This window comes from Notechis scutatus, chromosome Z, assembly GCF_049901735.1.
Source record: "Notechis scutatus isolate UNSWTSFEM ecotype Mainland chromosome Z, rNotScu1.2, whole genome shotgun sequence".
NCBI classification, from domain to species: Eukaryota; Metazoa; Chordata; class Lepidosauria; order Squamata; family Elapidae; genus Notechis; species Notechis scutatus.
Window position 1 is genome coordinate 103,195,922 of NC_142025.1, and position 25,638 is coordinate 103,221,559.

Sequence of the window (25,638 nt, forward strand, 5' to 3'; positions counted from 1 at the left end):
TGGATCAGTGTATCTGAACTTTGACAATTTGAAGATTACTTAAACTTAAATTCCCAGAATTCCCCAGCCAGTGAACTTGATGGAAAATGCAATGGAAATCTTATGGTGACAGCTATGTTGAAGTTTAACGCTATGTTATCCTACATTTAAAATATTTAGTCTTTAAAGTGACTTGAGACTCAGTATACTACTCAAGTCCAACTGGTTGGTTTTTGTCTTCAACGTCTCAGCCTTTTAGCATTTCTGAACCAGTTTGGTGTAGTGGGTAAGTTAAGGCATCAGTCTAGAAACCAGAAGAACATGAACTCTAGTTTTGCCTTGGACACCCTGCTAGTTGGGTGATCTTCAGCCAGTCGCTTCCTCTCAACCTTAGGAAGGAGGCAGTGGCAAATCACAATTGAACAGAAGGAAAATAGCTGTATTAGCAACAAAAATGGATCAAAGAAGGCCATAAGAATATATTAAAAGATGTTTTGTGAGCAATTAAATGTAGTGTCTCATTTTTCAATGTCTAAAATATGTTTGTAAATCCATAATGCAAAGTATCCAGAGTCCTCTTGTAGGGGGGCATAATTACTTAATGAATTCATCAATGCAGAAAAATTAATTAATGCAGAAAAAATCTGAATAAATTAGAGATCTGGATGCACAGAAAAATATACAGGAGGAATGAATTAAGATTATAGCACTGCAACTGGTTCCTTTCCAGATAAAAATTGCTATCTGATTTTGCCCTTTGTTGATGAGACCCCACATTGCAGCTTGGAATTACACTTATCTGAGAATGTTTTATGCTGTATAGCAGGGGTGTCAAAACTCAATTTCATTAAGGGCCGCATCAGGGCTGTGGTTGACCTCAGGGTGGGCAGGTGGGCATGGCCAACTGCATGGGTGTGGTCGACTGGGTGGGCATAGCAGCTTAATGATATTCCCCAAACTCCTGGTATGTTTCCTCTTTGAATTGGGTAGATTAGGGATGAAGCCATGCTGGCCTGATGTTTCCTCCTCATACTGGGTAGACCGGGCTGAATAGAATAGAATAGAATAGAATAGAATAGAATAGAATAGAATAGAATAGAATAGAATAGAATAGTTTATTGGCCAAGTGTGATTGGACACACAAGGAATTTGTCTTGGTGCAAATGCTCTCAGTGTATATAAAAGAAAAAATACATTCATCAAGAATCATAAGCTATAACACTTAATAATAGTCATACGGTACAATAAGCAATCAAATCAAACTAGGAAACAGTCAATAAAAATCGTAAGGTTACAAGCAACAAAGTTACAATCATACAGTCATGAGTGGGAGGAGATGAGTCAAAGGAAGAATGGAAGATTAATAGTAATAGTAATAGGCCAGCCGGGCGCTGATCTACAATCTGGTGGTAGCCATCCAGTCCGGAATGCAGTCAGCCTTAGATCTGTGGGGCCGGCAAGGGGCCACCTCCACCCTGCACACTGAGCCCTTGCACAGGCAGTGGAGAGTGCATAGGACCTGGCATCCCTGGGGACCATCTCACTCTGCAGGGTGACTGCATTCTGAGCACTTCCTTTTCACCTACGAAGCCAGCACTCACCGCCTTCTGTGCGCATGCCCAGGAGGTGGGGCTGAGGCAGCGGGGTGGCCCTTTGCTGGCTCTGGGAGCTCCATGGGTCAGATCTAAGGCTCACCATGTTCCGGCTCAGATGGCTGCCACAAATTTTAGATCAGCCTTGTGCTGCCACCAGCACCTCCATGCTCCGCTCGCTGGTCTGGCCTCGCTGCCCTCGCAGGCGTCCCTTTGGTTGAGGCAGTGGGGTGGCCCTTTGCTGGCTTCCAGTTTGCCCCATTGGTCAGATCTAAGGCTGACCACAATCCAGCCGAGATGGCACCACAAGACTCCATGGCACATTTGCTGGCCTGTCCTCGCAGCACATAAGGCTTCCCTTTCTCCGGAATTGTTCCTGCCCCCACATGGAAAGCCACAGCCGCTAGTGGCACATCCACCAGCAGCACTGCCAATCTCTCTCCCTCCCCTTATCCCTTCCCGAGCGTGGACGAAGGAAGGAGTTGGGAATGAGAAGCAAGGAAGGAGGGAAGGGAGGGAGGGAGAGAGTCAGTGTTCCGAGTAATGCACCAATTGAAAGTAGAATTCAGAGGCAGGTAGATTCCTCTAAGAACATGTTTATTTGCTACATCATATCAGCACAGCTGGTGAAAGACAATTCTGAAAGTTCCCACGGTTTTCACCTAATTAAAAGATTAATACTTCCCCCCTCCCCAGTGTCATCAGTCACATTGTCCAATGAATATGGCTGGCAGGCTCGTCTCCTCCTTCACCAGCCACCTGTTACGATGATCTTGGTTCCCACAGGAAAACACTTTATTTTGACTGTGAGCTGGGCTATCTACTTCCCCCTCCCCTTCTTTCTCAGGCTTCATGGCAACTGTGTGGCAGGACAAGATGGTTTTAGCCAGGTTCACTTCAGAGTTGACAGTCGGACCTCTCCCCTTTAATTGGAGAGAATTTCCTGAAAAATTCAAATGGAGAGGAATTAGATTTTCAATAATCCACTCCTCCCTCCCCCGGAGATACTTTTGGTTTTTGAGGGTATTTATAATAAAATTGCTTAGTTGGTCTATCTGCTTTTACATCCCAGCTCTTTACGTGGCTTTGGACAACAGGTACCCCTTCCATGTATTGAAGCTTTCCCTTATACAGTCTAGAGTCTAGGATTTGCTTTACCTCATGATGCATTTCTTCCTGTACAACGATCGGCTTTGGGGCAGTCCAGTCTACTGGTCTCAGCTAAGACCCTATTGCTGGCTTTAACAAGCTGCTATGGAATACTGGATGCACTTTTCCTAGCAGGCGGGAAACTTCAGCTCCATTGTGATGGGTTAATGATCTTCACAGTGGGAAGGGACCTATGAATTTTGGTCCTAGCTTTTTGCAGAGTAGTTTTAAAGTTAAATTCTTGGTAGAGAGGTAAACCTTATTCCCTATTTGAAAGGGTGATTGAAGGGACCTATGTTTATCGGCTTGTATTTATGGCTCTTTGCAGTTTCCTGAAGGGCATGTTTACATTCTCCCACACTTTCCTTAGTAACTTCATCCACTCATTTAAGGTCATGAAGGAGGGTCACTCTCTGGGGAGTTCAGGCATCCATACCACTTGTGATTTGGAAAGGGGTTAACCCAGTGCTGCTGTGCATTGCATTGTACGCCACCTCAGCAAAAGGTAGCAGGTCTTCCCAATTAGTTCATTGATAATTAATGCAACACCTCAAGTACTGTTCTACCATGCATTCATACATTCCGCGGCATTCATACATTCCGCGGCTCCATTAGTACTCAGATGAAAGGCAGAGCTAAGCCCCTGGGAAGATCCAATGGACCTTACAAATTCTGTCCAGAATTTGGTTGTAATTTGGACCCCACCCCAGTTGGAGATGATTCTCATCAGGACACTGTGCAGCCTGTAAATGTGTTTCACAAATAGTTTGGCCAGCTTGTGGGCTGATGGGAGACTGGAGCAGGCTACAAAGTGGGCTTGCTTCAAGAAGAGGTCAATCACTGTCCAGATGACAGCGTTTCCCACACTCTCAGGAAGTCTATTGTAAAATCCATGGCTATTTCATCCCATGGTCAGGAAGGGTCATCCAGTTGCTGGAGCAGTCCTCAGGGCTTCCCTGGTTGTTTTTTCATTGTGGCACAGGTAGCGCAGCTGTTGACATAGTCCTTGATGTCCATTTTCATCTTTGGCCACCAAAACTGTCTCCTGGCCAATTACAGGGTTTTAAGGAAGCCAGTGGCCTGCCTGCTTGCTGTAATGGCTCCTTTCCAGTATTTGGAGGCACAGGTTGCTGGGGTTATGCAGTTTGGAGCCCTTCCAGACTAGTCTGTCTCTGAGGGTCATTAACTCCTTGTTGTCTCCGTTCCATGAATCAGTGGGTAGCTCAGTTTTCAGCTGTTGAGTCAAACCGCCTCCCTCATCAGGTTTTTGTCTCTGCATTTGTTGTCTGGTAGTGGCTTGGCTGGCTTCCTTGGTGGGGCATCATAGCGTGGACCACCTCCTCACGCTTGCTGTTGTATTGTGGCATTCGTGACAAAGCATCAGCTAAAAGGCCCTCCCAGATGTATTTTAAAGTGAAATTGAAGCAGTTGAAATACTGCACCCATCAAATCTGCTTAGGGGAGAGCTTCCGCAGGGTCCTAAGTGCCTCCAGGTTCTTCTTGTTTGTCTATACTTCAAATGGCATTTGGCTCCCTTTAAGGAAGTGGCACCAGGTTAGTAGAGCCCAGCAGACTGCGTATGCTTCTTTTTCCCACATTGTCCATCTCATTTCAGTCTCTGTTAGTTTTCTGGAGGTGTATGCACATGTGGAGGTTCCCCTCCACATTTTTTTTGGAGGACTGCAACCACTGCTACATCACTGGCATCTGCTTGGACCACAATGCTTGATCCAGGTCTGAGTCCTTAAGGATCAGTTCTTTGGCAAATAGTCTTTTGAGTGTCTCAAATGCCTTTTGGCATTCTAGGGTCCATTTAAGGGGTTGACCTGGCCACAGCAAAAGTATTTGATGGGTGGCTATGAACTCCACTGGAAGCGTCAGCGGCTTGACCGGGGATTGATCACCTCCCCAGTTGTCACTTCTCCGGTTGGGTCTTAGGCTTGGCTCCACGTTGCTTGTATTGTTTTAGCTTGAGGTCCATCACTACTGCCATCCAATAGCACTTGTGGATCTGGTCAGGGATCACTCAGTAAGTACATGCATTTAGCAGCTCATGGTCCAGGCCCTCTTTGAAGAAGTAGACTAGTTATCTCTCTGGACATTGTCGCAATCTCCCAGCCACTTGCTCGAACTTTACTGTCAATTCTGAAGCGAACCTGGCTGAAGCCATCTTGTCCTGCCTCACAGTTGCCATGAAGTCTGAGAAAGAAGGGGGGAGTAGATAGCCTAGTTTACAGTCAAAATAAAGTGTTTTCCTATGGGAACCAAGATCATCGTAACAGGTGGCTGATGAAGGAAGAGAGGAGCCTGCCAGACATATTCATTGGACAATGTAACTGATGACACTGGGGAGGGAGGAAGTATTAATCTTTTAATTAGGTGAAAACCACAGGAACTTTCAGAGTTGTCTTTCACCAGCTGTGCTGATATGATGTACCAAATAAACATGTTCTTAGAAGAATCTACCTGCCTCTGAATTCTACTTTCAATTGGTGCATTACTTGGAATGCTGACATTAAGCCAACTCTTGCATTTACATAATTTAGCATACAGGTTCACCACTAGGAGTTTCTTGAGCATTTGACACACCAGTTTGATGTGTTCTTCCATCATCTCAGTAAAGATGAGAATGTCATCTAAGTATATGAGGACCTCCTTGTATAGGTGTTCATGCAACACTTCATTGATTCAATTGCCCCCTCGGAAGTTTTCAATTTAAAGTCATGCCATTGGGCTGCAGGGAGATCCTGCAGTATTTATGCAACTAATCAGTGAGGTGCTGCATGAACACAAGGAGGTCCTTGTATACTTAGATAACATTCTCATCTTTACTGAGACGCTGGTATGCCAAGTGCTCAAGAAACTCCTAGTGGCAAACCTGTATGCTGATCTTGATTCCCAAAGGAAAACTTTTTATTTTGACTGTAAGCTGGGCTATTTACTTCCCCCCACCCTCCTTTTTTAGGCTTCATGGCAACTGTGAGGCAGGAAAAGATGGCTTCAGCCAGGTTCACTTCAGAGTTGACAGAGAGAAGGAGATGGGAATGAGAAGGAGGGAGGGGGATGGAAGGAAGAAAGAACAGAAAAAGGTAAGGATAGGAGGAGTTAGGGTGGAGGAGAAGGAGAAAGAGTGGGAAGGAGGAGGGGGAAGAGGAGGGAGGAAGGGGAGAAGGAAGGAGGGAAGGAAGAAGGGAATGAGAAGAAGGGAAGGAAGATGGGAAGGAAGGAAGATTATGAGAGGGAGGGAGGGTCTGAGGGAAGTTCTGCATTAGCACTCGGCCACCAGCAGCCCATCCACCATCCCCTTGCCCCTCCTCTCCTGGTCATCTCCCATCCTATAGCTGAGGATGCTTTGGTTAGAAAGCCGGGTCTCCTTGCAAGGAGAGGGAGCAGGCCTCTCTTTGACCCACACACTTTGCCCTCCCGCACACATCACAAGCAACCTGGCAAAGGAGAGTGAGCATAGCAGCAACTGCTTTGAGATGCTTAAAGCACCATATAATGGGACAAAGACTGAAATGAGGATGCGAGAAATCACTTAGTGATATCCAGGAATACCGAAAAGTGGGAAGCTTGTGCATATTGACAGCAGCAACTCTGTTTAGGACCCTATAAGGACAAAATTGGCATGATCAAGCTGGTAAATACCTTGAACAAAGTTGGGGAGCTGAGTAGGAAAATATAATAGCTGCACCAAATGAAGCTTTTTTGCTCTAATTCCCCATAAAACAATTTTGACCGCCCAGATTGTCCAAAAATTAAATTTTCTATTCTAGTCTGCATAGTATTGGAAAACCCAATTATTCATTTTTCTATAGGGAAATGTTATTTATGGAGCAAATACATGTAACTACCTGAAAGATTTTGGGTCAAAGAATGGTGGTTTTGCAGTTCTTTTGCAAAGAGTACAGTAGTCCTCAACTTACAACCATTCACTTAGCAGCCATTCAAAGTTACAAGGGACCACCCAAACAATAGTAATAACCTATGATATTTTTTGCACTATTAGATGCTCCAGAACATAAGACACATCTAGCTTTTGGGAAGGAAAACAAGAAAAAAAATCTGCATCTGCTTCCCAGCATCCATCTGGTATTTATCTGGCTAGCATCCTTGCAGCAAACAGCAAACAGCCTGGTGAGCTTCAGCACTTTATAGCAGCCTGATTTAGCACGAGCATCTGATTGGCAGTTGGATGGGCCTCCCGGAATACCGCCAATCAGTTTTTCCAGGTGGCAAGAATTTCTGCCATCGGTCGCCACCATCATGCAGATCCTCGCCTATTGCCACCTCCGTGCATCCCATTTACAGCCCGTTCCAGGTGGCGAGGATTGATGGGGAGCAGCGGTGACAAACCCCACCGCCTGTTTTGGGCCGAAAACAGACCACAGGGAGGCCAAAAACAGGGTGCTTTGGAGGCCAAAAATGGGGCATGCAGAGGCCCAAAACGGGATGCATGGAGGCCAAACATGGCTGAAGGGTGACAGCCAGCAGGGCTTCAGCAATATTCACTCCATAAGACACAGACATTTCCAGCCACTTTTGGGAGACAAAAAAGTGTGTCTTATGGAGCAAAAAATACGGTAGTTCCAAAGCTCTGACAGCTACCCACTCCACATGGTCATGTGACTGCATTTCAAGTGTTAGGGACTGACCCACATTTATGGCTGTTTGCAGCATCCTGCAGTCATATGATCACAAATTAAGACTGAAAACTGTAAGTTACTTACACTTTTCAACAAAAACAGAACATAGCAAATAATAGAGTCAACTTAATGCTGTTCATAAAAATGGATCCGGTCAAGTGGTGATCCACTTTACAACCATTGCGACTTACAACTCTAATGAGCAAGTTGCATTATGATTAACGACTACCTATATCATTATCACGCAAGCAATCATTCTTATAATTCCAAAGTGAGTGCCAAGTGCTCAATTTTGGGATAATCTTCAAATTCATAATAAATGGGAACTGCATTACAAAGAACTGGAGCATACATCTATCCTGTCCTTCTTAAATTAGTTCATTTTTTTCCACAGATGCCTCCATCTTACTGGGTGTTTTTCTTTCTCTTTTAAATTTTATTTTCCTCAAGAGTGTTTGCAAAATTTGGAGTTTTTTCTGAGCTTGTCAAAGCTGAGTTGCTTCTTTTTCATTGGAGATGCTATTCTGGCTATATAACATGTATAATGATCCACACTTATCCCTAGTAGTATTAAGAAAGGAATTTTTATTAAGCCTTTCTAAATCAAATGCCTACAGTACCACCAATCTTGTACCCTGAGATCCTTTTTAACATTAATAATATACATGTTTACCTTCAGTCATTAGGCTATACTTTCCTCCAGTTTTATCCATTAAGTTACATTCTCTTCTTCTCACTGTTCTTTTTCCTATTCTATCAGCTTCTCCCTTTTAAATCCAAATGACACCGAAAGGGTTACAGTTGACACTTGCATTAAGTTTTTCTATTGACAACTATTTGATAGAAACAAAAGGTCAAAATCTCAGTATGGTACTATGATATTTAGCGCATTGTTGAAATGTTTCCCTTTGATAGCTTTAAAAATTCTTTAGAGTAGGATCTTATAATTTGGCAAGATTAAGCAATAATCTGGTGCTGTACAATCTAGTCAGATTAATACTGGACATAAATTCATATATGATTTCTCTTATGTTTGGTAATGTTGGTTTTAGTCCACAGCATGCTCTTAATACTAAAAATATCCATACCTAAACCAGAGTGGGCAGCAACATCTAAATTATATGTTTTTGTACTTCATCTGACAATGATTACTGAAAATTGATAGTTCTGATAGAATGTGTGCAGCTCTCAGCCTCTCTCACTCCCAAAATGTTAAATATAGCACCTGTACAGAGGAAGGTTGTTTACCTTTGAGGGAAGCATCTGGTTGATCTCTAGTTTCAGAAGCTAAATAGGGTTGAGCCTGGATATAATTTGATGGGAAACTTCAAGAAATCTCAGGGTAGTGTCTATACCAATGTTTTTCAATCTCAGTGACTTTCAGATGTGTGGACTTAAACTCCAAGAATTCCCCCAGTTGGTCCATACATCTGAAAGTCACTGAAACTGAGAAACATGGGTTAGACTTAAAAGTTGAAAGCTAATTTCAGACTGTGATAATGGCAAATTGCTTCTGTACTGTTTCTAAGAAAATTCCATGAATGTTTCATGAAAACTTGACTCCGATTAGGACTCTGCAAATGTTATTTTCAGCTTCCAGGTGGCATTGAAGGTCACAGAGCAATCCAAACAGTGACTCAGGTGGAGAGCCTGTGGGCACTTCAAATGAACTAATAACCAAAAATATTAGAAAGGCTGAACTGGGGTGTCAGGATGGACTGGACACAATTCAAGGTTTGCTTGTACTGGCTTCCTCTGCCTCCATTCCCCAGCCCTCAAAAGTAAATATTCATGACAATGGAGAGGAAGTTGAGAACTTTACTTTTAATCCCCCCAACACATACTCTCTCTCTCTCACACACACACACACACATACACACATTCCCCTAGAAATTATTTTCCCACAGAATAAATGCACACAAATAAGTTAATAAAATGACAGGATTGCATCACAGACAAAGAGATGGAGATGCGGTAATAAATAGAAAGAGAGGGGTAAACTGGAAAAAGAATGAATTCCGGAAGTAAACATTTTCTGCCTGAGAGACTGCTTTTCAAAACTATTCCAAAGGCCTTCAGTAGTGAATCAAATGTTTTTTCAAGACATAGCTTGGTAAAGGTGGATGAACCTCCCACAACGTCTTAATTTCCCTTCCAATGCATTCTCTAAAGTTCTAGGCTGTGTGCACAGAATGGAGGTGAGGCTCAGCAGGTGTGGCTGCTGGCCACACATGTACAGACAATGCACTTTCAAACATGCCCTAAAAAAACTTTTTAATCATTTGCAGGGAATCCTTGGCAGATGTGTGGAAATGGGAAATGTTCCCCGAGGGTAGACATTTTGAAAAATCCTGAGAGTGCACAGAAGGAAAAACATGGGGGGGAGGGGTGGCCCTTGTGATTTGCAAGGTTCCTGAGGATTGTAGAAAAGGACATTGATACTTATGCCTGGATCACAATCACTGAGATCCTTTTGATTGCAAAAGACCCACTAATTTCTTTTGAACTATCCACCAATTTGCATGAATAATGCAGTCCTCCAGCCATAACAATACCTAACTTTCCCCAAGTAGGGCTTTAAAGTTCCCCTTCCAGCCCTTTCAACAAGAGAAACCAGGGTTCTTCCACTTGGGCAGCAAATACCCAGAGCTTAAGGTCATAATGGCATACCTCTCCCTTGGTTTTGCTGCAGCACAAATGGAATCAGCAGTGAAGCCCAGAAGTTGTTAATCACACAGGCACATGTACATGCAAACACACACATACACACACATACAACACACACATACTTTGGCCAACGAAAGCTGAGTTAAATTTAGAAATTATTCCAATCCATGACTGAATATATTAAGAGAGCTGGCCATGCTTTGATTGGCCAAAATGAGTTCATGGTCTATGCCCTTTTTTCCTACGTCCGACCAGTGCGTGTGAGTAGGGTGCAGACACAGGAAGTGTCAATCCGGATCCAGCGCCAACCAACAATCTTGTCAGAATCCATAGTCAGAGCCCTCACGTAAGACTGTTTAGCCTTGCACTCAGAGATCCAATGGCGTCGATCCACACCCCGACAACCACCCACAGTTCCGCCAGCTGGATTACACTTGGTCTCAAAGAAATATTGCCTGAGGGGGCCTGTAAGCGTCTGGACCTCAGACAGCACTGTCACCGTTTTGCCACGGATGTCCACAGCTGTCCGTTTGTCTGTCACCCACACATTAACACTGTCACATACAGACATTTCTCCCCGGCGCAGGGACCCTTCCAATGACCGTTTGGATTTGAATGTTCTATTAGCAGCTTGTCCAGGATGGGTATTGGAGTCCTCCATGAGGAAAAGCAAGGGGGGCTCTTCGGGAGCTTGGTTAGACAGAGTGACACGTGGAGAGAAGAGGTCCCAATCCCTCAGGGGAGTCTCAGCCCAGAGAGTATCAGTGGTGTTAAAGAGGATATAGGAGTTGGGAAGGGGGGCAGCCTGGATGACACAGAGCAATGGGGTGACCATGGCATGGAACAGAATAAGCATCACTCTGCACAGCGGGGACCTATGCAGAAAAAAGAAAGCAACAATAAATTGATATTGATCATCAGCTATCACCTCTCATCCCCTTTCTTCTCCTTTTCCATCATCCTCCACTTTTCTAGCTGGGCCAATTCCATTCTAAGATTAAGAAAACCCTTATCTAAGAGGATCTCATGTGATACAATTGCAGCATCCATCTTAATTCTTCCCAGAATGCAGTGTCTCAGATATTCCATTAAGCATCTCGCTGAAGCAAAAATAAGCTCAGGTAGTTCATTCAGAGGCATTTCAGTTGGCATATTTGCTTTTCTTATATAAAATCCCTGAGAACAATAGGACTTCCAGTGTATCATGTTTTCCAGCCTCTTGGTGTTCAGATTGGAGATTCACAGTAAGGCTGTCCAGACTGGACTTAGTTTATAAAAAAAATCTGATGTTATCAGCAAAATAATTATGAGATTAGTTAGCTAATATTGAGCTAAACACAGCTCAGTATCTCCAATTCATAGTTGTTAGTAATCAGGTATGAAGTGCTAGAAGTATTAAATACTGAATTAAAGTATTAAATGCTAGATTAAAGCCAGTCTTACTTGTATAAATCTCAATCTATGCCAGATACCAGTAAACTATATTTCTTATCATTCCCATAAAAAAGCCCATTAGTAGTTTTTCATCTCCCAGAAATTCTTTTTTCATTAGGATAATTATAAAAAACACTAAGGCACTGCATACTTCAGAAATGATTCAGAAATCTTCAGATCTCATATGAGTACATCTCTTTGCTATTCATTAAAGGAACTTTAAGACTTAAAGATGCACCCTTGAACAATTTGGTTCATTAAACTTTTTAAGTTCAGAAGGTTAAAAAAACTCATGCATGCTTTCAGAAGAGGCATTGTGCTCATGTGGAATCTGAAGCCATTCTGCATGATAAAAATGTACATCATTTTTAATGTGTGTGCAATTCTCATAAATACTACATATTTTTTCTTCCAAAAGGAAAGGAATCCAGCTTGGTTTAGGAATAACAAACACATAGACAAAAGTGCAATAAAAGTACATAGACAAAAGTGGGTGGGAGGATTACCTGTGGTTTCAAGCCTTCCTTCGGCCACAGTCAAGCAGATTCTGGGCTTTATTCATGACCCCCCCGAGTGGGGTCTTGCTTGGATATTTGGTGATGCAAGCCAGCCTGTGTTGTAATGGCAGTCTTTTTGTTGTCGTGTCTCTCACAGGCACTTGTGATTCTTTGCTGTTCATGTGTCTGAAAGACGGGACTTCTCAGGTCCCATCAAATCTCATGCTGTATCCTTGCTTCTGCTGAGATAGCAAAGAGAATGGTCCCTCACCCAGAGGTAAAAAAATTGCCTCACTGTTGAGAAGGGATGGCAATAGGAAGATGTGGAAGAATATGGATTTTGCTGAGAATTTGATGTCACTCATAGGATCTGGCAAAAGAGGGAAACAACACCCTCTCAATGAAGAGAACGTTAAACTACCATCCTGACTTTGTTCCAGCAAAGTCTCCTGTAATCATTTGTCATCTAGATGTTGGATTAAAATTCGTATTTCCAAATTGGATTTGGGGGCGGCAGCGTAGAGGAGAGAGATATACACACCAACAGCTAGAGTACATCAACTTGTAAAAGTTGCTTAGACTGCAAAAATTCAAAAGGTTTATAATATTCTACAAAATGTAGCAGGCTAGAAAATCTATATACTTATAAAATCTAGCTGACATATATCTCAGAAGGTTGGTCAGATTGAGGCTGGTCCTATATTTTGAATACATTTGAAAATTAATGTAAATTACATTATTTTACATTGAGTGCTATTGGTATGAGAGCTCCTAAATAGAATATGCTATTTTAAAATTGCTCATATAAAACCATGTCCCAGACTTAAATGACCACAATTTAGATCCAGGTTAAACCTGGCTATATTTGTTTCCACTGAAACCCTGAATTAATGTTATCTTTTCCAACTATCATCTTTTATAAAACCACTGTCTTTCAACCCAAAGCATGAAAGTTGCAATTGCTGCATCAGGAAAAGCCAAAGGGAACAGAAATATAAGTTTTTCAGAAACGATACATTCCACAATCACATCTGAGACAATGGGCCAAGACAAATGGAAATGTTCAAAAGGTGCTGAGAAATATGTTGCAAATATTTAACGAAACTGCCTTTTACAAGTTGGATTCCTGGCACTGACTAGACATTCATACAACTCCTTAAAAAATATTCCCCACTGACTTTCTGTATGTGCCTTTGAGTAAGTGTTGACTCTTGCTAACTGCCTGGACAAGTCCCTGAAGTTTTCTTGTTAAGTTTTTTGGAAATAGTTTGCCATTGCTTCCTTTCTAGGAGCAAGAGAAAGTGACTAGTCCAAAGATACGCAGTTGCCTTTGTGCCTAAGACAGAACTAGAATTCATGCTCTCCCAGTTTCTAGTCTGATGTCTTAACCATTACATCAAATTAGCTCTTGGAGACTCCATAACACTACCCAATTATTTTTTATAACTAAACTGCCAGCCTCCAAATATTCCTGTTAGATTACAATTCCTGTGTCATGCTCTCACCCACCCCACCCCCCCAGCCAAAAGAGGCTTTCAGTATGTTGGCAAGGATACTAGGTGTTAAACTCAAACTTTCAAAGGTTCTCCCCCTCCTCCAGTATGGAATAGCATCCAGGGGATTTACCCTTAATCCCCCAATTGGTACCACTTAGCTCTCAATATAACTAGTCAACAGGACATTAAAGATGAACGAAACTGGGAGAGCACTAGTCAGAAGAAAGAAGCTGCAGAGACTATAGATTTTTTGAAAAATCTTTCTTGTGCCACAGGTTAAGAATATTCTTCTCTTGAAATCACAAATCAAGAAGCTGAACAAGCCATGAAGGTAGAGACTATGTCCTAAAGTATCCCCTCCTGCGGCACCTGCCCTTGGCCACTGGAAAAGGGAACCGATTAAGCATCTTTTTTACCTACTGCTGTACCCCATCCCAAGGGCAGCTGGTGATGCCTGCAAATTCTACAGCTGCTGACGGGAGCCATAGGAATGGGATCCAGATGTAGCAACATCTGGAGAGAACTACCACAGGGGGCGGATGGGTTTGGAGGGTAGCTAATCCCTCCTGCCTTTGAAACTGACACTGGGTCTATCTCCCCTCCCTTTCTCCCCCCCCCCACCCACACTAGCCTAGGCTAAACTAAACCCATGAAATATGCATCATGGCTAATGCTGAAGGGGGAGAAATAGGATGGGACCAAATGAGCATGTGGGTCCAGAGAAACAAGTTCCCTTATCCCATGTGAATGGCAGGGAGAGAAAAGGAGAGCAAAATAAAAAGAATGTAATACCGTATAAGAAAAAAGAGTTTGTCTTAGAACATATGCAGGTTTCTCTGACTTACAAACGGGTGAAACTTGGACTCTTGGGTTTTGTGAAAGAGGAGTGGTGTCTAGTGGCTAAGCAAACAATGTTAAGCCGACCCTTAGGCTATTTGCATAAGCATTTTTCCCACAATGCCCAACGCTCATGACCTTGCTCCCTCCCATGGGAAAGAGTGGGGGCTGTGATGCAAAGCTTCAGGCACTTAAGGCAGGGGAACCAGCCCCTGCTTCAAGGAGGTATGTGTAGCTTATTGCTGGGCAGGCTCCAACGTGCTCTTCTGCTGCAATACCACTCAACAAGGAGGGAGCCTTAACTATGTCAAAGATGTCCACAGTTCTGGCTTGAAGCTCTATACAGAAAGCTCTTGGTATTCCATTCATTCTGTCTTTCCTCTTTTTTTCCTGTCTGGTAGTATGACAGGGAGAGAGATCTTGGCCTTTTTAGATACTTTGGCAAGAATTGCATCTAAGCATGTATGAATTTCTTTTTCTGGGGGAGATGCTCCCATTCAATTCCAAGGAGCAAAGCTGCCAAATAGCCAGCTTTGGCGGCAAAATCAATTGTTCATTTGTGGGAGAGGGGAGAAAAACACCTGTTGCTCAGCACACCACCTCTTTAGCCTATATGAGTTTCTGCCTGAAGGAAGCACAGAACTCTGTATAATACAATCAAGGTCCTGCTATCAGTTTAAATGAGATAAGCATTCAGTGCTTTTCAGCACCATCCCCACCTCCATTCAAAATATAGTTGGAGATTCATCACTAGCCTTCCCAGGTACACATTAACATTAGTAGAGTTCACATCCTGAGCTTAAGCCTCCATATGGTTTGATTTGTTTTGGCTTAGCGTCTTGCATTATGATTTGCAATCGTGGTTAATAGTTAATGTAGTCTTTCATCCCAGCCAATCATGTTTTATTCAGTAAATTACAATTGAGCCTTGACTTGGCATGGTAGGTAAACCAAACTAACATTTGCTTAAAAGGAAGTTGAAACTTTAAACATTTAAATTCTGTGCCTGATATAATCACTTGAAATATTTGGACATATGATACATAGACCAACTAGGTTTTTATGCAAAGAATTATTTACTTAAATTGGTTATTCACTTAGAACTCAAGTAATCTCTCCATAGGATCTATTTATCCTATCCTATTTTTAACCATATCTTGTGGGGGCTCCAGAAGATTTGCTTTAAAATGTCAAGAATTGGCCGTAATAGGGATTGTAGTCCATCTTTTTTTTTTTTAACTTGCATCATGGTGTACACAAAAACAATTACAATCACATCATTGTGATCAACTCTTTGATTTTTTTAACCATGGTCCATTGATAGTCCTGTCCAAGTCTCCACCTTAGTTCTATGTACAAATATCTTTTCCCCTTTATATGATAACATAGCCTTATCTGACTTTCAGGCATGAGCCAAAAAATCTGGGATATCAAAATGAGGAAATATCCATTCCCATTTAACTCTGTATAGGAATGCTCTGGCTTCCCACTTTGTAGTAACCCTTGAGATACCCCAGTCGAACAATTTTGCATGCAGATCCTAGCGAATCCTAGAGGATTTAAGGACAGAATTTGGACTGCTTTGAAGCTGAGAATGACTTTGGGACTTCAGGAGTCACTTTAAAAAAGAGTCCAAACCTATGGATCACACAGCTCAAAAACCTTTAATCAATTTGGGCTAAGATGCAATCTGGATACACAGGATCCAAGAACTGCTCTGAAAGTTGACCCCAAGTAACTGCTAGTGCAGGGGTGTTAAACTGGAGCCAGATCCAGCATGTAGGCTTAAATTTGGCCTGTGGGGCCAGCCTGGGAATAGCAAAGACTGACTCCCGGTGCCCCTTTGGGCCTGGATGACCTCCTACAGCACTCTGCTGGCCAAAATGTGACACGGGGAGCTGCATGCAGCCCCCTGCGCCCTGTTTTGGCCAGCAGACTGCTGCAGGAGGTGTCCTTCTCATGTCCTTCCCCCCATGGCTGGCCCGCAGAGAAGTACAATGCTGATCCAGACCTCGAAGAAATCAAGTGTGACACCCCTATGCTCATGGATATCTGGTATCTTAGCGTAAAACTAATCAGCAAAAAAGGGCTTCTAAAGTGCTAAGGGCTTTATGATAAGAACACTGCATTTTTTTTACCTCAATTAAGTGGCAGAAATGAAAAAATGAGTAGCCAATAATGGTCCTTAGGTAAAAGTGATAGTGACCTCAGTTCAGTTTTGATATTGAAAATAAAGTCTGAATGTGCACAAAGTTACTCTATTCTTGAATTCAATGTTGTTTGCAACATTCTCTAATTTTAACAAGTAGAAATTTTAAATAGTTCTGACAAGTATTCTTAGTAACACAGTTGGGTATCTAAGAATAATTAAGATTAGTGAAGATTGAAAATGTAGGCTTGTGCAGAAGGCCAGCAGGGGTAGGGAATCTAGGAGCTATTTCCTTAAGATTCTATTTAGGCAGTGATTTAAATCTGGGAGCACAAATTAGGAAGAACATGAAAGAACCATATCAACATTTTAAACTTTTGTTTCAGCCATACGCAATTATTCCCATGTATCATTCTAGCACTATTTATACATTCCAATGATGAATACATATCTGAGAAGCACAAACGTACATGTACATTAAAGGAAAAGTCACCAGCTGACTTGTACTGAATATGTAATAGATATATTTTAATATTTCTTTCAGGTCTGATCAACTATACTTAATAATTAATATGCTATCTGCAATTAGTATAAATGTATTTCAGTACAGTTTAAATGTATTTCACTGTTACTGACTGATGTCTTAACTATAAATTACTCTTGAATCTTATGTCCCAACCAGTATTGCTAAGAAATTGTTTCACTTTCTTCACTTAATAGGTTTCAGTGAAATAATATTCTTGCCCATCCAAATTAGAAGATGGGAAAGTAGGAGAATGTAGATGGATTGATTTCCCCCATGTACTTGCTTTCTAAGTAACAAGCTTATTTGGAAAAGATCAGCCAGATGTGATTTTGGGGGATATTTTTATTGTTTTGTAGTTTTAGAACTGTAAGCTGCTCAGAGTCACTTGGCTCTGAGCAGCTTACACGATCTCTTGACTGAGATCTATAGAAATGGAATGAATGATTGAATTAATGAGCCCCCAGGCCCTATCTCCATTCATCAAACTCATAAGAATTTCACAAAGCTTGCTATGAGACCTGTTCCTCTCTGGTGTTCTCCAGGTACATCACCATATAATATCCAAAGTTTCCAGACAATATGGGAATTAGTTCTGCTAGTTAATTAGAATTGGAAAATTAAAATTCTTTCTCCATACTGGAGAAAACGACCTTCCAACCTATCACATCCAACCTATCTTTAACCCCACTTCCAGTCTAGCAATTGTGGTGATTTAAGTACAAGTTTGTCTTTGTTTCTCATGCTACAGAGGTCAAAATTCTCATCCACTTTTCTCATTATAGCATTATGGAAAGCATGTGCATTGCTAGAGTCAAAGCAAAGGGAGGAGATTTTGCAGTGGGGAAGCAACCCTGTTTTCCCTAAGTATTAAATTGCGCTCCTTGCAAGGCACCCAGAGATCCTGCTTTACATCACCAGCAGGTAATCCAAAGCAGGCAGGGATATTTCCGCTTTTCTGTTTGCCTCTCCAGCTGGTTTCCATCTAGTCCTGCTCATAGACAAATGTGGGAATGTGTAAGATGGCATATTGATTATGGCTATATCCTTTCCCCTCTCCGCATGCCACCCATTTACCTAGAGGACTAGGGTGGGTTTTCTGAGAAAGGAAGGCAGGGCAGCCTCCCAGCAAAGGAGAGGATATTGGGGAGAAGGAAAATAGCGCCTAATCACTTATTAGTGGTGTGCTTTACAGGGAAGTCACTACTAGATGAGGGTACAGGCCTCCTGATGCCCTAAAGAGAAACTTGGACATCTGGCTGGAGAGCACCGTCTTCCTCAACTTGATGCCCTCTGGAGGAATTGGGCGACAACTACCCTCATCTTTCAATCAGTTTTCCAGCTAGGAATCCCATCCAGATGGAGGGCACCTAGTCGAGGGAGATGGGTTTCGAGAGTACCTCTTCACCGCGACTCGCCTCCTACCTTTAAAGTTCCCCGGACGCCTTCTTCGGACTTCCAAACACCAAGAAGAGCTCGGCACCGTCGGGATCCCATTCCCTGCTTTGCAGTTCAGGCGAGCACACTAAAAGCTGCTGGAGTTTGAGGCAGGGGTGTGTGGAAGGCGAGAGTCGACGGAGGCTCCACTCCTCAGTTGGAGGTGGGGGAGTGCGGGAGAGAGAGGAGAGAATGAAGCGACGCCGCTGCGCGTGGGGGAATGGGAAAGACCCCGATGGAGAAGGACCGGCGGAACTGGTTTGGAGGTGCCGGAGATGGATGGGGAAGGAAGGATCGAGCAGGAGGCATCGGGTAGAGAAGAAATGCCGAAGGGGGCGGGCGGAAGGGTGGCTGATGGCGCTGAAGTGGAGAGAGCAAACGTGCAGAAAACGACGAGAGAGCGACGGACAGGCGGGCGTGGAGGTGGACGGTGGGAGAGCCCCACTTTCTCTTCCTCCTTCCTACCCTCTGCCTAGCGTGCCTGCTTGTTCCTTACCTGGCTGAGTCTCTACCGCCGCCTGGCCCGGGGTTTGTCTTACCGCTGTCACTCTCTGAAAAGGCTCCGCCGCCGTCGCCCCCCTTCCTCGGCCGAAGCTCATACCTGACACACACCCCACCGGCGTCTTCAAGGTTTCACTTCAAAAGCGGTGGGGGGACGAGGGGGTACAGAGAAGAGAACCGACGGCGGTCGAGATTGATGAGGACTAGTCCCCTGCCTTTTGCAATGGAGCCGGCTTCCTCATTGGGCAAGCAGTTCATCAGGCCCGTTTCCAGCCCGAAACCCGGAACTCCCCCCTGCAGGCTGGGGTTTCCGAGAAGAGACCCGAGGCGATCAGGTTCAAGCTCGTCCCTCTGTTGTCTATGCCCGGGGCTCCCCCCCTCTCCCTCGCGTGGAGGTAGAACTCAGGGCGGGAAAATCGTAGAAATCCAAAGAGGCCCTAGCCATCTCCTCCTTCTCTTTCTTCTTCACCAGAACCATCTAAAGGAAGAGGAAGATAGATTAAAACAAAATAAGGCACATCCATAATGAGAATACTTGGATAATTTATTTTAAAAGGGTCTATATATTAACTCCCCCCCAATACTTTGAGGTCCAAGTGAAATGTCTCTTCTGCCTGTTCTTGTCCATTGTGTGATTCTGACACTAGTGGGTTGCAAATGCCATATGGTATGGGAAATAAACCCTCTGAAGCCTCTTTAGTTTGAAAATAAACATGCAACAAATCTCATTCATTGGAATCTAAGTGGAAAACTAATGAAATGTATTCTGGCAAAAACTTTTCAAGTAGCCCACTACTTCAGAATATACAGGGAATGCTATCTCTGTATGGCACTCAGGGAATATAAACACAGGCCAAATGGCCAAGAAAAGTAATAAATAGAATAAATGACAATTCTCCACTAGCTTAAAGATTATTGCTCTTACATGATAATAGAATTGTGATGCTTCACCCTGAAGTGCAATCCATAATGCAAATTGTAAACCAATTGACCTCTTCAGGAAGATTGTTGTATACATTTTAGACTTACCCTGAACTGACAGAGACTACCACTTGACTTCACTGATCCCCTTTTCTATCTCCTTCATTTTAAAAGGTGGCCCTCTCGTTTGGCTAAGAAGAGGCCCCAAGCTTCTGCTTTTGATTTTCATGACAATGCAAAAAATACTCTCATTTTTTTTAATGAAAATTGCATTTTCTCCTCAAGAGGTGCCCTGAGGTTTTCTGTCCTAGCAAAAGCATTTGTGGCCTGCCTTTTTATTCCTTTAATCCTTGTTCTCAATCCTAATTCCCTTTACCAGTAATTAAAGGCCACTGAACTCAGTCTCAGTTTTAAGCAACACCAAATTCTCATGGTTTTAAATATGTGCATTCCAAATTCATTGACAAATTTGTCTTCAGTACTCAGGTATTTAGTACTATAACCTACTTCAGTTGGACATTAAGTGCCAGAAAGTGATTGCTTTGCTTGGTGTATCATAGATGATTCAACCAGTTCATGATATGTACCCAATCTCTGGGATTAATTTATGGTTCAGCATATTGTGTGAATCCAGCCAGTGCAGTCTGGCTGTATGAGTTTGTACTAGCCCACTAACTTCACTACCTGTCTGCCTATCCCATCCCACTCACTCCCACCCCAGAATTTGATACCTTTCAGCTTCTGTAATACAAAATAAAGCTGGTATTTGCTACCATGTGCATTTCATTTGAGTGCTTGCTGCAGTTTTGCTTCCAGCAAAAAAGAAAAAGAAAAATCAAGGTGCTTTTACTATTTTGAACAAAAGCTTCTTTACCAAAGTAATGGAAATCAGCCTGAAGTGGTGACAGAAAAATGATTCTTCAAGTGGCTTGCAAACCATCTATAAAATATGTCACACTTTTAAACTTCCTCATCACAGTTTGCCCTCATTCTAACCTATATGCCATTCTGCCCTTGTCACATAATGATTTATGGATGATCCCCAATGTGAAACCACCTGCAATGAGGCATCTTCAAATAGAACTGTACCTTTATTCTAACCAGATGGAAGACATTAGAACACTGGTTTATTGTTGTGTCAATAATTTTAGTTTGCAGCCTCTCACCAAATTATTTTCAATCTTATTTATTTATTAATACTTCATCTTCTTCCAAAAAGTTTACAGCTGCCCTTCTCCCATTTTCTAATCATAGCAAGACTGAGAAAGCTTACCTTCACATCTTAGTTCATCTATGATGTTCTGATTTAATATTCATCCATCTGGTGCTCTTCAGAAGTGTTGGGCTTTTAACTCCTCCAATGCTGCCTGGGAGATCTGGGGAGCTGAAATCCAGCTGAAATTTTTTAATAGTATCAGACTATATCACATCACATTCTGATATTAAAGTTTCTCTCTATATACTTGTTTCTCCTAGCACTTATGTAGGATACATAAAAAAACAGGGTTTGGCCTATCTTAATCAGATAAAAAGAACCAATTCATTTGAAATATACAGTGATTCAGAAAGAGAATATGGGTAGACATGTAAATTATTCTAACTAAGAATAAGCAAGCTTTGGGATGTGTTTTTTCACAAAGAACTGTAGAGTTGTAATTGCAGGAATGTTCCAATCTCGGATGGCAAACCTCAGATAAAGAATGTTTCCAAGCAAATACAACTCAGGTAAACAAAGTCACTAATCTAAAGGAGGATTAGAGAGAGGAAGTAAACATATATTAGACTTTAACTAGAGATAATTAATTGTATGGATTACTATGCTAAACAGTAACGAAAGTTAAGCAGGAACCAAAGTTAACCAATGATGGAGAATAATTAAAAATGTGTATAAATGCAAGACTAGACTTCAATAAAGATCATCATGATTCAGTTGTTCATGATCAAACAACTCAACTGCCTCGTCATTACAACAAGTGGCACATGAACAGGGACCCTCTTACTTCGTCCAGCAAGGATTTGGTGCACCTTCAACCCTTTTTGGTTTCTTCAACCTTTTGGTTTCTGTAAGTATGGGGTCTTCGCTTTCTGAGGAACAAAGGAAGCATGTAGATGAATTAGGCTATTTGTTGAAGAAAAATAATACTGAGGTACCACAGAGAAATCTCTTAAGGCTGGTCCAAGAGATTGCAGCTCAGTGCCTATGGTACCCAGAAAAGGGGTCTTTAAAATTAACTGATTGGGAACGTATAGGGAAAACATTGCATACTGAACCTTGAGCAAAAATAGAAGTTTTGCATGTGTGGCATTTATGTAGGCATGCAATTGAAAAATTTGGTCACAATGAACTTTCTCTTTTAACACCTCCACCTTCACGTTATACTAATGCTGTCATTTGTCCCCCTTCTTCACCTGAATATATGTCTTCAATTCCCTCAGCTCCTGCAGATACAGGGCAAAAGCCTCCTGACTCTATTGTTCAGTCTTCTTTTCAGAAAATGGTAGAGACTTGTAAAAGGGATGCCTCTGTCTCAGGAACAGAACTTGCAGAATTACTGTCTGTTTGTCCAGTACAATATCGTCCTGGTCAGGGGCCACAGCTTGGACTGCAAGTAGCAGAATGGGAGGGTCTGCCTTATCAGATCTTAAGAGAGTTTAAAAAGGCAGTTACAGACTATGGGATTAGTGGTAATTTTGCAAGAGGACTTGTAGAAGGAATAAAAAATGGTTATACAATGATCCCTGAAGATTGGAAGCAAATATTTTGCATGATTTTAACTCCATGCAATATGTGGTTTGGGAGAGTGAATATATGAGACATGCTCAAGCTGCTGCTTTAGTTGAGCAGCTATTTGGTTCTGGACCATTTGGTACAATTCCTACTCAAGTTGTTCTTCCTTCAGCTACGTTAACTATTGTTTCTGAATGTGCCTTTTGTGCTTTTCTTAAGGTACCCCAAGCTGGAGAACCTAGAGCAAATTTTTCAAACATTCGACAGAATGCCAATGAGCCTTATGCTGACTTTGTTGAGCGTCTGTCCAAAGCAATTAGACAGCAGTTTGATCATCAGGAAGCTGCTGGTGAATTTCTTCGCCAGTTAGCTATTGAAAATACTAATGCAGATTGTAAAAGAGCTTTACAGCCATTAAAGGGTACTGCTCATTACACTCTGGCAGATATGCTGCGAGTCTGCCAGGATATTGGATCACAAACTTATAAAATGCATATGTTAGCAGCTGCTATTCAGAAAGGACAGAGACCAATTGGTAACTGTTTTAAGTGTAAGAAGCCTGGCCACTTTCAGAAGAACTGTCGTTCTACACCTTCTATGCCTCAGAATCGTCCTAAGAAGTGCCCTATTTGTAAAAAGGGATTTCATTGGGCCAATCAATGTTGGTTTCGGGTCGGGAAACTTGCCAATGGGTGTGGCACCCACCCAGAATCCAAAGCGTGCCTTTCCCATCACTCTGACTCCTCCAGCAGTCTCTCTCACTCCTCCCCAGCCAGTAGCGCTGGGATCGATTTAATCACTCAAGAGGAAACTGAGTTTAAATTTCCCATGGAAGTTAAAATAGTTCCATCTCAATTTAAAGGTCCTCTTCCTTTGGGATTAGTTGGCTTAATTTTGCCTCATTTTCTGCACACAAAAAGAGGTGTTTTGTTGTGCCTGGGGTAATAGATTCAGATTACACTGGTATCCTCATGATTCAGATTTGGGTGAATCTTCCTCAAGTTCTTCCTTGTAATTCTTCTGTTGCTCAATTGCTTCTTCTTCCATATGAAAATCCATCTCTCGGTATAGGTAATCGTGGGGATGCAGGATTTGGATCAACTTCTTTATCTGTAGGCTTACTTCATCAGCTGAACTCCTTTGTTAACACTCTTCCTTAATAAACAACTATTTCAAGGGTTATTGGATACTGGAGCCGATGTTACTGTCATCTCCTCTTTACAGTGGCCAGTACAGTGGCCAAAAAGGACAGTTTCTTCATTGTGGGGAATAGGAGGTTCTACAGCTGCTTGGCAGAGTGTTCAAGAAATTAATGTTACAACATCTGCTGGTAAGTCTTTTTTCCTACAACCGTACATTCTAGATATTCATACTAATATTTGGGGCCGTGATATCCTTTCTCTTCTTAATGCCCATTTGATTCTTGATGATGGCTCTTCCTCTTAAATGGCTCTGTTCTACGCCGGTTTGGGTGGAACAATGGCCATTATCAAGGGAAAAACTCGCTGCTTTACAACAATTGGTTCAAGAACAATTGGCTGCTGGTCATTGGCTGCTGGACTTCTACTAGTCTTTGGAATACTCCTGTTTTTGATGATGATTTCAGAATCATATCAGATAGCCTTTTCTCAATATGTGGGAAACTTGTTGTATTCTTTACCCAAGGATCCTGGAATAGTGGTTACTACTACTTTAAATCCGGCCTTTTCTTCCATTTTTGTGCGAAATCCTATTTCTAAAGCTCTTACAGTCTTTACTGATGAATCACCTACAAGGGGTGTGGTTGTCTGGCAGATTCAACAACAGTGGTATTCTAAATTTACTGCCATGCAGACTTCAGCTCAACGTGCTGAGCTGGCTGCTGTGATTTTGACTTTACGATTGTTCAATGACCAATCTATTAATTTGATTGTTGATACTCAATATGTGTATTTAACTATGCAATCTCTTCCCTTTTCTTATTGTGCTCTCTCTTTGGATAAGAATTTGTTGCAAAGCAATTTAAAATTTCATTATCTCAAGCCCAGGATATTGTCCGTGCTTGTCCAGCTTGTCAGCAACTGGCAGTTCCCTTTCCAGTAGGTGTCAACCCACGAGGAACCCAAGCTAATCAAATTTGGCAAATGGATGTAACTCAATTTTCAACCTTTAAGCCATATTGTTATCTTCATACGTCTATTGACACTCATTCACACTTCCTTTGGGTTACTACTTCAAAACATGAACGTACTTCAGATGTTATTTCTCATTGCCTATCCTCTTTTGCTGTAATGGGTCGGCCTTCTCAGTTTAAAACTGACAATTGCCCCGCTTATATTAGTAAGGAACTTCAAACCTTTTGTCAGAAATGGAATATTACTTTAGTGCACGGAATTCCTTATCACTCTCAGGGTCAAGTTCTAGTTGAGCGAACTCATCGTACTTTTAAGGCATTGCTTCAGAAACAATTACAAACTGAGTCTGGCCCTTACCATATGCGAAAGATTCAAAATCTCATTGCTGTAGCATTATATATACTTGGAATTATTTAACCTTTTTAGATTCTCTTGCAGACTCACCTGTTAATTTGCATTTTTGGACTACTGAATCTTTAGCAAGGCCTTTGGTAAAGTATCGCCAAGCTCCAGATCCAACCTGGAAAGGCCCTACACCACTGATCACCTGGGGTCGTGGTTACACTGCCGTGGAAGATCCTTCTACTCGACAAGCAGTGTGGGTTCCAGCGTGCTGTGTTCGTCCGTATCATGGCATGGCATCAGGGCCTTCACAACCCGATTCCGAATTTCAATCTTCATCTGAACACGGAAGTCCGTCTTCCAAGGTCGACGCACCCATCACTTGGGGCCAGGTTAAATCTACTACATATCAAGCTCAACAACAACTGCAACAGGCCTCATTACCTCAGACTCCTGAAAATCTTGTTGCTGCTGTTTTTGCTATTATTACTGCTAACTCTGTTACCATTTTACTTTGTATTTTCTTGTTTATGGTTAATGGTGTTTCTCCTCAAAATGACACTTCTGTGGTTCATCTTAACCCTAATTTGTGGGTTCGTCATGCCCAATACATGTTTATGACCCAT

General features: G+C 42.2%; 1 protein-coding gene across 1 annotated transcript; it reads right to left on the reverse strand.

Moving 5' to 3' along the window:
- Nucleotides 1-16: 16 nt before the first annotated feature.
- NTF4 (neurotrophin 4) lies at nucleotides 17-19,323 on the reverse strand. Its single transcript, XM_026669516.2, has 3 exons — nucleotides 18,395-19,323; nucleotides 11,974-12,334; nucleotides 17-10,908 (listed from the first exon to the last, which is right to left on the reverse strand). The coding sequence occupies exon 3, from the start codon at nucleotides 10,887-10,889 to the stop codon at nucleotides 10,275-10,277; it is 615 nt and encodes a 204-aa protein (XP_026525301.1). The 5' UTR covers nucleotides 10,890-10,908; nucleotides 11,974-12,334; nucleotides 18,395-19,323; the 3' UTR covers nucleotides 17-10,274.
- Nucleotides 19,324-25,638: the final 6,315 nt, after the last annotated feature.

Coding starts and splice junctions, on each gene's coding strand:
- NTF4 (XM_026669516.2), bottom strand. CDS start 10,889: ATGCTTATTCTGTTCCATGCCATGGTCACCCCATTGCTCTGTGTCATC.